The sequence below is a fragment of the Rhipicephalus sanguineus genome, chromosome 4 (assembly GCF_013339695.2).
Source record: "Rhipicephalus sanguineus isolate Rsan-2018 chromosome 4, BIME_Rsan_1.4, whole genome shotgun sequence".
Classification (NCBI taxonomy): domain Eukaryota; kingdom Metazoa; phylum Arthropoda; class Arachnida; order Ixodida; family Ixodidae; genus Rhipicephalus; species Rhipicephalus sanguineus.
The window spans coordinates 50299469-50313759 of NC_051179.1; the positions used below are offsets into that span (position 1 = coordinate 50299469).

General features: G+C 44.4%; 1 protein-coding gene across 2 annotated transcripts in view; it reads left to right on the top strand.

The window, feature by feature from the left end:
• The window catches only part of LOC119389949 (merlin), a 52137-nt gene that overhangs the window by 4860 nt on the left and 32986 nt on the right, over positions 1-14291 (top strand). For both annotated transcript variants that reach the window (XM_037657409.2, XM_037657408.2), the window contains exons 4-10: positions 2227-2310; positions 3290-3441; positions 4930-5005; positions 6301-6435; positions 7189-7263; positions 10267-10380; positions 10894-11016. In XM_037657409.2, the coding sequence (XP_037513337.1) occupies positions 2227-2310; positions 3290-3441; positions 4930-5005; positions 6301-6435; positions 7189-7263; positions 10267-10380; positions 10894-11016 (759 nt within the window). The remainder of the gene's footprint in view (positions 1-2226; positions 2311-3289; positions 3442-4929; positions 5006-6300; positions 6436-7188; positions 7264-10266; positions 10381-10893; positions 11017-14291) is intronic.

Below are 14291 nucleotides of genomic sequence, written 5' to 3' on the forward strand. Positions count from 1 at the left end.
GGCGCAGTAATAAGCGTTGGGAGCGGCCCGCTGCGCGCTAATCGCACGTACCGAAGGACTAAAATAAAGTTGTTCATCCATCCATCGTGAGGTTGTGTGCCTAGACGAATATACATAAATGTGTCCGCGGCTGTGATAAAAGGCAGGTTTTTGGCTCCTGTCGAAAAGCCGAATTGCACGACTTCTCTATCCAGCGGATCAGGCAATTCTGCTCGCGGCTGCAGTTTCTGCTTGTACCTCTCCCGTGCGACATCGTCGAGCCCATTCATGCAGACGCTAGACATCGCTCTAAACACATCTGAAGGAATGCGCCAGAAATAATAGAGCAACAAACTCAAACACACCAGGAAATACGACCGGGACCATTGAAAAAGTATTACCGGAAGTGGCGCACCGGAAGTCTTCTTGGGCAGGCCGTTCGGTGCACGCCAGTTTGTTTACCAACAGCGAAACAGTCTATTCTAAAGGAGCCGAGCCAAAGGCTGATATCAGTACGATTAAAATATATATGCTGTGCTATGATGGACATATACAAAAAAAAAGAATGTCGAAGTCCCTGATGTCGCACTAAAATACTGGCCCTTGATGTCGGGATGATTTTCAACAAATTGGTATTTGGACTTCGTTTTATCTTCTTATAATAGAGGTGATAAAAGTAGAGTTTTCAATGCCTGCTTTAGCAGCCTGAAGAGATTTGCCACTTTTTAGTGCACTTTATCACCACGTTTATTGGCTGCTTCTTGTTCACGTATTAATTGTTATCTTAGCAGAATTGTCATCATCATCAACACAGGAACATTTCTTGTATATCTCTGGTTACTCATGCTCTCTGTTAAATGAACCAATCCTCTGCCTGTTTTTGATCTTTTAATCTTATCACTGCTTGTAATCTTATGTTGCTCTCGACTATGTTTGATCTTCCCTTGTGCCCCGCTATAACGCTGATTGACCCCACCTCTCTCTCATGTTGCTGTCCCGTGAACAACTTTCGAGCAAGCTTGACCCTATTCAGATTGAACTCGGTCATCATTGAAGCACTTTTCACGCAGCATTTTCAGTCACACTTGACTTTTGTTTGCCCACATCCACTCGTTTAGATGGGAACTTGAAAAGTTTGCTACGAATGGAGGTCAGCAAGTGTCGAAGCTGCCCATGTGACACGTCTTACAAATCTGAAATAAATATCATCTGCATGCATGCAAGAAAAACGAGCCCTTAAAAGTAATCTTTCCTTCATTCATAGCGAGGGTCTCGTTCTGGCAGACATGATGCCTTCAGGTAGTATGCGAGGGATTATTGGTCAGCTGCCTGCTCGTAAATAGATCACGTGCAACGTGACGCCAAAAAGGCAGAAAAAAGAGTGTTCCACACTCGCTGCCATGGCTGCGACTGGCGCTGACTGACACTCCTAAGTTTCAATCAACATATATACCCTATAAAGTGGACGGGGAGATGACCGCCGCCGTAGCTCAGTGGTAGAGCATCGGACGCGTTATTCGAAGGTCGCAGGTTCGGTCCCTGCCGGCGGCAGGTTATCTTTTCGTCCACTTTACTTTCTTCACATTTATATTCAAATTACTACAAATAACACCCCCTATACTTTCCTTGGCATTGCTGTCTGTTAGTTCTCATTAATATTGTGTCTAACAAAGAAAAACGAGCCCTTAAAAGTAATCTTTCCTTCATTCATAGCGAGGGTCTCGTTCTGGCAGACATGATGCCTTCAGGTAGTATGCGAGGGATTATTGGTCAGCTGCCTGCTCGTAAATAGATCACGTGCAACGTGACGCCAAAAAGGCAGAAAAAAGAGTGTTCCACACTCGCTGCCATGGCTGCGACTGGCGCTGACTGACACTCCTAAGTTTCAATCAACATATATACCCTATAAAGTGGACGGGGAGATGACCGCCGCCGTAGCTCAGTGGTAGAGCATCGGACGCGTTATTCGAAGGTCGCAGGTTCGGTCCCTGCCGGCGGCAGGTTATCTTTTCGTCCACTTTACTTTCTTCACATTTATATTCAAATTACTACAAATAACACCCCCTATACTTTCCTTGGCATTGCTGTCTGTTAGTTCTCATTAATATTGTGTCTAACAAAGAAAAACGAGCCCTTAAAAGTAATCTTTCCTTCTTGCATGCAACAGAAATTTGTCTTACTGCCGCTAGCTATTGTGTATCCGTTGCCACACATTTAACATGTCTGCTTGTTCTCTGTACCCGTCAGGTGAAACAGGCCATCTTGAGCATGCATGTGTACTGTCCACCAGAAGCCTCTGTTCTCCTGGCATCATATGCGGTTCAGGCAAAGGTAAGCACTGTGTGAGATTGAAGGGGTACTGTCTATATGTTGGTGAAGATGTATGGTACACTCTCTACCTAACCATCTGTATCCACAGCTAAAGCAGTTCAGTCTTGGTAAGTAGGAGACACCTGGTAGCATGTAAGCATCATTTGGCACTTTTCTTTTTATCCTTCCGTGTGTTTGATTTCTTATTACCAAACAGCAACTGAGCTACAGTAGCCTTCTCTCAATAAATGGCACTCCTGTTAAACAGTTTAACATATTCCTGACCCCTTCGAGTTCAGTTTAAGGAGAATCTACTCTATGTTTTGTGTCTGGAAACTGCAGCTGTTGTCATAGCCATTAAAAAATGTACAGAAGCACAGCAACCAATTCTTCCATTTTTGGCATTGCGGGAACTTTCATCAACCTTTCTTTTTTACCCCTGGGAGCCTTTTTTTTTTTTCAGTCGTATTACTGTAGTATGTTATTGCTTTTCATTGTGTTGGTATTATATAACTCTAAGCTTCCCACATGGCTGCTTGTTCCATTCAGCATTTTGGTTCTTTTAAAGGCCGCGTCGACTGAGCCAAGTTGCAGTATCAGTTGGCACGGCGTTTATGTGATACAGTGGCAGAAAAAGAGGCGAGCAATGCAGAGGCAAACAAACATGAGGCGACTTGATAAAGGACGGAGTGAATGGTGATAGGGCATCGCAATTAAGATAACTCCACAAGTCGTCTTCACTTATCAAGCGAGGGCAGACAGCTCCACACCTAAAGTATGTTTAAACAACCGTTTTGGTTAGTTGCACCTACATGGCTAAGCAAAGCCTGTACTTCACAATAAACCTGATCGCTTTGAAGTACAAACAAAGGGATAACAAATTTTGGGCCTCGCAGCATGATTCGGGCTCCTCATTGTTCCAAGTCTGTTATTTTGCTCAAGTTAGGCGGCTGACAAGCTCCAACTAGGTCTCTCTTTTTTTTGTTTTTGTTTATTTCAGTACGGAGACTACGACGAGACAACATATAAACCGGGCATGCTGGCCAACGATGATCTGCTGCCCCAGCGAGTCATCGACCAGTACCAGATGACATTGGAGATGTGGGAGGAACGAATCAAGGTCTGGTACGCTGATCACAAGGGTATGACGAGGTAAGAGTGTGTCAAAAAAAATTCAGGAGCCCTTACACTATTGGAAAAACGGGGGCAAGCGAAGGTGGCGTGTGCGTGCCCAGCATACTACTTTTCTTTCATTCTTTCCGTCGTATTGTGCAATGCACCCTCCTGTTTCCTTCCTCCGTACCGGGAATTGGACTGTAATCCACAAGCTTAACAGCACAACACTTAAGTTGCTACAGGCAACAACGGTCATGCGTTCATATCCAGGCAACAATGAAATGTGGCAACATGAAGTGACAAATCACCTCGATGAGCTCGATAAAAGATCACATTGCCGTAATATAAATGACTGATCACCGACAAGCCCACGGTCGAGAGATCAATTATTGGAAAACAGCGCATACAAACGCGCATGTGGTTGGTGCACCTTTGAGGGCTGCATTTCTGTGCACTCGTGGGCGCCGGGTTTTTTGCGTATGATGATGAAATCTGTGGTTTACAAAACCCCTGCTTTAGAACAAAAGTCAAGTCAGTCAGTGTTCTTTCCAGGATCAAGAGATTATGACTAGCACTAGGAGCCACAGAAGCAGGGGAAGAGGGCCATGGGATATGATGCTATGCTTTGACAAGCCCCGTATCAACTAACCAAGGCACAGGACTGTCCTTACCTCCTGGTCGTACGTCTTTGGCACTAGTAGTTACAATACTTAAAAATTTCAGACACCATTTTGATCGCAGCTGTGGCTGGTGTTCTTTCTGCACCGACTCTTTGGTGTCTCTGGCTTTGCCTGTTCTTCTACTACTCTTGATTATCAGTTGACATGCAGTGTGAAGTACGATGCCGAAACTGCCATTTAGCAATTGCGAGCACACCTGAATTCAAAGCTTTTATTACATTTATTCGACTTTACCAACTGTTTGGCAGTTTAGTACGTCAAAGAGTCTGGTTGACTAACGTGTCTTAACAATCATGTGCTTAAGGTGTTCAAGTAAACTATAAGAGAATGCCCGATTAACAAATCTGAACCTTGTATAATTGTTGAGGCATGTGGTTGGTGTATAGCAACCACGCTAATTTTGTAGTGGCACGGCCCTCTGCTTTTATATAAATAACGAAGAAGCGTCAGGTTGAAACGAAGCTTAAAAATACCAGAGAGTGGTAGTCTACCTTCAAGCTTGAAGAAGTCCTTGATTTTATTCTCAACTTGGCTGTGATATTCCGACGTGGGAATGCACTGAAATTTCAGCACATTTTGACTTTTTTTTCTCTCTGGATCGCGCTTCACTTCTGTTGTGCTTGAAGTTTCAAGCTACGTGGTTTCTGTAGTTGTTAGCACAAAGGTCTGTTATCTCCTGCCGCCGTGCAGTATTCTTGTTGCCTTGTTTTGTTTTCTTTTACCTATTTGTTTTGGTATACGCATGCTGCTTACTTCCACTGTGTGCGAGTGACTTTCTAAGCAGTTGTTATTCAGAGAAACCATTCAAAAGAGGAAACCTTTGTTTTTTCTTTGAACGGCGCAGGGATGAAGCTGAGATGGAATACCTAAAGATTGCCCAAGACCTGGACATGTATGGAGTCAACTACTTCCGCATAAGTGTGTGTATTAATTTCAGCGAATGCGTTTTTTGTCTCCTAGTCTCTTCACAGTTTTTCAAATTTATGCCGTGCCATACATTATGCTGGTCTTGAGGCATTTTGTGGGTGCCTGTGTATCAGCCTGACATTTTTACTGCTAAGGAAAAACGAGGACAGAGAAAGAAAAATACGGAACCACGACACAGGCGATCTTTCAATAGCGGGAAAAGTTTGAGGCAGCCCTTTCCAAATGTACCGAATTCAAGTGCTTCTCAAGCTCACATATCTGTAACTATAACTTTCCAATCGTTTTTTTATTGGAAGGCCAAGCCACTTTGTTATACAGTACATAGTTCAGGAAAATTTTACAGCAGGCTAATTGGCTATAAACGTTCGAATTTGTGTGCACGAGTTACGAAGAAAGAAAGAAACGTATAGACACTGAGGAATACACGAACAAAAGACTCTGTGTGTTGTGTATGCCTCGGTAGTCAGGATTGCCATTCGTGGACACAGCCACCACGCGTGCCGTGCACTACCAATTGTGTTGCAATAGCGGACGTTCCCCTGTCCACTCTCTGGCACCTGATTGTGGTCATAAAAAGGGCTTAGGAGGTGCAACTGGCAATACCGAAAAGGCATAAGCCGCTTCTTAAAAAATAACAAAAAAAAAAAACTTAGGAAACGTTTGAGCTTCACCTTCAAAAGTAGAACACAATAGCGTAATCGGGCCCCGTTTGCATTGCCTTCTCAATCGTTAGCGTGGCTTCGGTTTTCGGTGGGCACCACAGCCATGCCGCAATGAACCGAACGTCTGTGCGCATAGCACTGGCCGTTTCAGACTATCCTAGAACGCCTACTGCAAGTGCAGTTGCAAAGTACCCACTGTGCCATAATTATTCTTGTTGAGAATTAATGAAGTACCCACTACACATCTGCAAGGCAACACGTGCACCTGCACAGCTGCACACTTTGTTGATGTTGTTGCTGGTGATGATAATTTTAAAGAAAATCGTTTTCAGTCATTCCTGCCTTCTCTGTTGCATACTATTGTAAGGCACAGTCAGTATTATGCAAATTTTATTGCTATTCCACACCTGAAGGTGAAATTCATGCATGGCTTCCATCCATACTTTGCACTTAACCTTTCTGTAGATGGTGTCTGAACGTGTTTGAAAATGTCTCGTTCATGCTTGCCCCTAGTGCCATTAGATGATGCTGTGATGAAATCTTGGCCGTTGTTCCGGCATTGACAATACTGATAGCAGTGGCCCGATTGTTGGACTGTTGGTTTAATTTTATTTTTTCCACTTCAGAACAAAAAAGAGACGGACCTTTGGCTCGGAGTCACTGCCTTGGGCCTGAACATCTATGAAAAAAACAACAAACTGTGCCCCAGGATCTCTTTTCCTTGGAGCGAGATTCGCAACATCTCGTTTGATGACAAGAAGGTAAACTTTTCGTATATATTGCTTTTTCCTTAGTTACTTGCTTCTTTTTGCTGCTGTTAGTTGCTTAGGAGCTGTGACATTGGGCTGTGTAGTATGAGATGATCTGATCGAGCCTTGACCACTTTGAGCATGTCACAGTGGGTGGTGGGGAGGTGAAAAGTGAAAATTGCTATGTAGGTTGCCTCAAAGAGTCCATGAAATTTGTTTCTAAGTGATCATACTAATGGGGTAATGGACCTTACTAATGGGCTAGAATGCTTCACGAATCTCCTGCCACAAAAAATTTTCTAATCTTTCAAGTATGAGCTGAGTTACAACCAGTTATCACACGCAACAAAAGCTTTCACTCTTCTTTCATTCACAAGAGCACGCAAGAAGCTACACAGGTTTAGTACTCATCTGGGTCCCTGCATTATGGCTCTCCTTTGCAGTTTGCGTTTAACAGGGCACAGATTAAGAAAGCGGTACTGTAAGCTGAATTTATTGGCATTCCAATAAACTAAATGTTAGTGTCTCTCGTGATGTTACTACTGGTAACTTTAAAACGTTACAGGAGCTGCTGGGTCATTTAACTAAATCTTGATGGTTAGTGACCATGCCATACGGCACAATTTCCAGAGTAATTTGTGTTCTTTTGCCCCTTGTTCAACATGTCATCTTGTTATTTTCTAATTGTTGGTTATTTCAAACATTAAAGCCTTAATCATGCATTTTTACCTACATCCACCGGCCTTGTGGGTCTTCTCCTTGCAGTTCAACATCAAGCCCGTTGACAAGAGTGCACCCTGTTTTCAGTTTTACTCATCTAAGATACGAATGAACAAACTGGTAAGTTAAAGCAAGCCACCTACCCTCTGTTGTTTGTATTTGTCAGCTTGTATAACAGCAAATCAAAATAAGAATGAAGCATGTTGAACGGAAAAATATTTTGGGGACGAACAGGGGGAGAGTTCGCAGCATAAACCCGCTTTATCTGAAGCTGTGCTCGCCCATAGTTTTTATTAAACAGACAATCTGGAAAAATGCTTGTGCTTACCTACATTTACATGCACAGGGGTGGAAGTGCTGCGCCATTTGTGCCACGCTGCGCCAATCCGCTTCTGCTGCGCCATCCTGCTCCAAAACGCATTATTGCGCCGAAACTGCTCCCAAGCGGTCTTTGGTGCACAGCCTCCGCGATGGGCTCCGGTGCGCTTCCGAAACCGATCACCGAGGCTACGTTTGGTGCCTTTATGTGCCGCTGTCATCCGTGTCATGGCGCGCCTATGCGGGCTTATATCATCATCACTTCGCGCGTTCTCGTAACGTTGTCAAAGGCGCAAATAAAGCTAGTGAGCCTGTACAGGAGCTAGCTACAAGAAAGTGAGTTGTGCGGCCATATTTCGATTGTGACGCCGCCGGCGCCGGTGGCAACGGAGTTTTTTGGCACGCTGCGCGCACGAGGCGGTTGCTGTCAGCGTGGCCTGGGATTGCGAACTTGAATAAAAAAGTAAGTGCGTTCGCGCTTCATATTGTCGAAAAGGTTCTATTTACTGCGAATATTTAATTTGATGTAAAGCCATGAGGATAGTGCGAGCAGCTGCCGTTGACGTTAAACACGCGACCATTATTTAGAAACTTTGCACTAAGGAAACCGCTAGCTGAGTGTGTGATGTGAATTTTGTGTCATAACTCTGCACGAGAAAGAAAAATTTGTTTTATCCGTTTGTGGTCAGTGAAGCCACTACCAACCGCGAAACCACTCACAGGGCTTCGGTTTGTGCAAGTCGGTTGAACCATTTCCGAAACTCATTTTTTTAGTGAGAGCGTGCCTCTCCATGTGCAGAATTTTTTGCATTGCACACAAGCCCTTAGACGTTATAAATGCAGCATGTAAACGCGCTCGTGCAGCGACGAGCTTAGTCTCGCTAGTACGATCGGTCGCGTTGTTCGATTTTGGCTCGTCAGAACCTGTGCTCGGCTCGTGGTCGAGTAGGCTGTAGCTCGTACCATCCGCAGCACAACATGACATGCCGCTCACCGCCGTTGCTGTGTGTCGTTTGGTACATGAGGTGGCGAGTGAAGAAATATACGAAAAAGAACAAGATAGACACCTGGAACGTTTATTACTGAAAAGACGAATGTGAGGTAGTACGAAAACAGAACCACGGGATACAAATTGTGCGCTTGCGACATCTAGTATCGTGGCACCTGAAGTACCATATTTGCGTGCATATAACCGACACCAATGATTGACAAATCTTGGAAGGGAACTTGAAGGGAAAAGGTGGAAGCGCGTGGCGAAATCTTTGGCGCGATTTACGCGCGTTTTTTGACGAACGCCTTCGCGAAATCGCGCGCGTCATTTTCACGAACGCTATCTCAAAATCGCGCTGCCGCGTCTTCCTACTTGAAGTAGAGACAACACCTCGCGCGGCGCATCGCCCGCTCGTCCGACAAGCTGAGTTTAGGGTGCAGACGCGTGTTTGTTTGGTTTCTTCCAATGCCTTCAGACGGCGCTGACTTCCGCGCATAAACGATGGAACATGTACTGATTGAATGTGGCGATATTCACCCAGGTATACGTGTGGGCACGAGTCTACATGAAGCCTTGGGTTTTAGGGACAACAATGGAAAGCTGAACACGTCCGCAATAGAAATAAGTAAGAGACGGTTAGAGTATTGGTGGCAGAAAAGTAGAGATAAAGTACAAAAATAAATAATTGGGGAAAAGAAAAGGTCATTCTGCCTTAAGAGGCAGAGAGATGGACCGTGAATTTATAATTTTGGTATAATAACATAGATTTAATCAATGTAGATAAGGCATTAGGACAACATGAAACAAGGAAGTTTTTTTTCTTCTTTCTTTTTTTTCGCCTTCGAGCCTGGTGGCAGACATGTCACCGCCCCGTTTTAAAGGGGACGCTCATAGCATCCATCCATCCATCGAAAGAACTTTTTGAAGCCGGCCTGCGCCGGCGTAGGCTTTTGACGAGAACGTAGCAACCCGACAAACACGGCGCAAAAACGCCGCTGCTGAAAAACGTTCATTACCATGAACGTTTTTCATTTGTCAGTCTAGTCAAGTGTAGCTATTGAAAACATCGCTTATCTCGTTTTCCTGAGTCATTGCTCTATCACAGCTGTGATGTTTTAATGATAACATGTACGCGCGTGTGTGTATATATATCATTTGTTTAAGCGTGGTTGGTTCATCAGTAGTGAATCTTTTCTAAAATCGTTGGAATTTCTTGTGTTTACCAGAAATAAAAAAGAATTAAACAGCAATGATGTTTGACCCTAGAATTCTGCTCCAAAACTAACTTGCATTGCTCCAAAACACACATTTTGGTGCTCCAAAGCTGCTCCAAGACAGCATTATTCCTGCTCCCTGAGCTGCTCCAAAACACTCAAGCCCGCTTCCACCCTTGCATGCATGTCAAAGCTGCAAATGTGGTAAAGATTGTTGCAAGGTCTTCCATCACAGCACTTCGCAGGTGTTTTTGTTGTTAATAAAGCTCATGAATTGTTCAGACTTTCAGTCAATGGTTCTGTAGTTTGCTGAAAACCTGACAAGCCATATGAAATAAAGTAGTGTTTAGCCATACAGTAGGTACTGCTGTGACAATGTTTTCATTCTCTTGATATCGCTATGTGTATGTACATTTACATATTTGTTGAATTAATGCGATTTGGCTCCCCCCTTTTAGCAGATTTTGTTCATTCTTTTTATTGGAATTATTTGCACAGCTCATTCACAGTGAAGCTAATATAATTTCACAGAAGTGATTGCCATCTCTTTACATTCAGGTGTTTGGTTTTTAGCCATTCTCGTTTTTCTCATGCCCTTAGATCCTGGATCTCTGCATTGGCAACCACGACTTGTTCATGCGCCGCCGGAAGCCAGATTCAATGGAGGTGCAGCAGATGAAAGCACAGGCCAAAGAGGAGAAACTCCGGCGCCAGGCAAGTTTGGGTTTACATAGTGCACAGCATGCCTACAACGGGCAAACGCTGTTGCTGACCATTTTTTTTTTTCACACAATGAGGAGAAGATGGAAATTCCCCATTTTAGGTATGTGCAGATGTGCGCGTTTGTGTGTGTATGTGTGTGTGTGCTTGCACGCACGCGTGCGCAGAGCCATTGGTTTAACCATTCATTTTTCTGGATGGTCAATTTGAGAGTTCTTCCAAGTATCTAGAAGCTGTATGTGCCCTCATAGACAGTGGTAAAGAAACAGGCACTAGCTTATCAGTATTAAAACCTTGCGTGTCATGACATTGAAGAGCAGATGCTTTAATCTAGCTGGTGTAACTCCGGTAGCATAGTGGTTTAGGGAGGTTGACGCAAGAATATGGACAGGAGCTCGCCATCCATGCCTGTCCTTTGTGTCTGTGTCACTTTAGTGGTGTGATATACCAGTATGCCATTCAGGCTCATTTAGAGGGTGCATAACTTTCTTGTGTGTGTTCGTACAGACGGAGCGCAACAAGCTGACCCGGGAGAAGCAGCTCCGCGAGGAGGTTGAGAAAGAGAAAGCAGAGTTGGAGCAGCGGCTGTTGCATTATCAAGAGGAAGCAAGAGCAGCACATGATGCCCTGGTAAGTTTGCAGTGCCAGGTCGGTGCACTTTTTGTTCAGCGCGGAAGATACACTTGTTTTTTGTACCTGCCTTTTTTTTTTGTCTTTAGCTTCTCTTCAAGGTACCCATCATACGGAACCGTTCTTTATTTCATAATGTTCCATAGCAACACTGTTCCAACCATTCTTGACGCTTTTGTAAGCTTGCCCGCTTTAGAAGTGCATTGCGAGTCGGCAAACTGAAGCCGAGGAATCATTTTCCTGGCATGGGCGACTTTGTGGTTGCCAACTTCATAGGTTCTTCATCCACTGTTTAAATGCATGACCACAGATTATGTACGTTCCTGGCTTGTATACTAATACCCCTGTCACACGGCAAATCTAATGTCATTTACAACAAATGACATTAGGTGAACTTAATGTCATTTTACCTGCCTGCTGTCACACGACGAAAACAAATGACATTTTAAAATGATGACCATGACCTTAGCACTCCGGAGCCGTGACGTTGGGAGAAATAAAAATCTATTAAAACTTGCATCTCACATGCGTGTATCCTAGAAAAAATTTTCTATCACTAAAAAGCTGCTCAAAGAATATAAACGCAGCCGTTTTACACAACTTGCCACAGCTGTACGACACAAACGAAGTCAAGCCAAGAACCAATCGAAAACCAACATGGCCGACGATATGACCGGGCGCGCGTACAGTGAACTAAAGCGTGCGAGCACGACTGACACTCCGGCTGCAGAAATGAGACGGCGGCGGCTAATTCGTGTAGTCACCACCTTGATCACCAAAACACGTGCAATCGGACGATCAACACCCGCGATACGGGCAACAGCAAGAGAGCACAAATGAAACATGGTCGGCGTCCAGCCGCTGTAGTTGAGAGTAGCTTTCCTTTAGAAATTTTCGCGCGTGCTGTTACGTGATCAAACCAGTAATAAGTTCATTTAGTAAAGAATAAGATATTTACGAATTACAAAAGTTACGCATACATAAGTCAACAGTTATCTCCCTAAAAGGTCCCTGGTGTCGAGACTACGCATTCGGTCCGAAATCGAATGCGAATGTGTTTCGGGAACTCATTCGACTGGAGATGCCATTTTCATCGAATGGCATTAGTTTCCCCGTGTGACAGCAAACAAATGACATTACAAACGAATGACATTAGCTGTAAATGACATTAGATTTGCCGTGTGACAGGGGTATAACACTCACTTGCCGGCTCGCATGACCGATGCAACACCGTCGCACTCTGAATTGAAACCTCTCTTGTCGAGGAAGCACTGTCCATATGGGATGTAGAGCCACACAGAAAGTGGTCCTGAATCGCCCCTCATGCTTGGTGAAAAAGTACATGCAGTGGAAAGTAAATGCTGCTGTGAACAGCTCAGCCAAGTCTTGCAGTCATGCACAGCAAAGAGCGTTCACAAGTGGAGCGCGACATTGCCACTTTCTCAGGTGCCCTCTTTTCATACAGAGGCCCGTACATTCTCTTCGTAGGGCATTCATACAACAGGTTTTTCATCACACAACAGATTGCTGCTGTTCGCCAATAGCTGACGTAAACCAATAGATGTGTTCGGATCAGACGTGCTTCTTGCCACAGGGTGCCGACACATGCTGGGTGCCGCGCTCTATGGTTTGCTAAAATTTACAGTAGCAACACTGGCGCACCCCGGAACCACACTGGGAGAAAGCAGTCGCGTTTCGTGACGCACTCTCAATGTCTTGACACCCGTGTTGATGTAACTTCTTTCCCCTTTGTTATCCCCGCTGTGTAGTTTCCAGTGCACTCGTCGAGACGAAAGAAGAAAGCGCTTAGTCCTGTGATGGTCAAATTTTTTCGCGGAATGCACTCCAAAAATGTGTATTTTCTTGTTGCTGAATTAAATTCTTCAGATGATTCTATTTAAGGAACAAATTGTCTAAAATATTGTTGCGTCACCGTAAAGTGACAAAAAAAAATCATTTTTTGTTGTTACATACACATTTTATTCGTGAGTAACGTGAAGTGAAATCCTAAAAAAAAAACACTTATACAATTCCCTATAAATAAAAATTATGCGTTGTATTAAACATAGCTCACAGACACAAAAGTAAGCACACCAGAGTACTTTTCCGGTAAAAAAATATTTTTGCTCTAACGCTAAAAGCTTTTCAGCGTGTGATAGTCGAGATGTCGCTCCTTCATCATCATCCAAGTCTGAAGTCGTAAGTAAATCCTTGTTTGACGAACTGACGTCCAATGAAACAGATTTGATTCGGCACTTGAGGAATAGTCTGCATCAGAAAAATCGCCACTCGACTCACTAGCAGCAGAGCAACAGGCGCGCACTTCCATGGCGTAAGTGAACTGCATGAGTGAGTGCAAGGAAGAAAATTGTATGGTTGTGCACCCATCCGAAAAGCAAAACTAGTGAAAAAGCTATAATAATCCTTCATCTTATCACCAACGAGGCGGAGTTAGTTTTTCCGAGTCTCCAAAACAGGAAACGCAACCACGGCGGCATTGTTTGTGCAATTTAACTCCACATGGAAACAGGTGTAATCGCGCCCCGGGGAGCAATAAATGAGAAAGTAACAAGCGGTCACCTTTTGAGAGATTAGAAACCAGATAGCCATCAGCATTGCGGGCCCGAGAAGCGATAACCACCCGAAGGGCGAAACCAAAACCAGCCGCACCGCGCGTGTGCTCGGATGCACATCTGAAAGCCAGCGCGCCGCTTTGGAAAGAAAAGGAAAAAAAACAATGGAGAGACATCGGCACATGAAAAAAGTTCCACGTATACTACTGTATTCCCGAAGTGTGGCAGCACATGCCAAGTAAGAGAAATGATTGAAAAAGGCGCGCATTTTAAACATACAGGCAATGACGTACATGTACGACGTAAACGCTCAAAGAATTAAAGTATGCGACTAATCCCTGTAAGTCCACTCGTTCTTGACAGATTGAGACATTTTTTGCTGCGACTGATTTGAGCTTTATGGGATCGTCCCATTTGCTGGTAGCGCTGGCTCTGTCGTAGGATTCAAGCCATTCCTCAACGTCTTTCTCACCGGTGCCGCTGACAATCACAGGTTCTCACAGAAGTTGGGCGCCAGCACATACTATGGGCAGTGAAGCTGGTGGGGTTGTTGAGTTGGCGTTGTCATGCATGACGGGCGGCAACTTTTGACTACGTAATTCCAAGGTCGGGGAAACCGCAGCAGCCTCTACCAAAATATAATGAAAACACTGGGCTAAGAGCTGGACAGGTGCAGGCAGCATTGCAGCAAACACAGGGTAG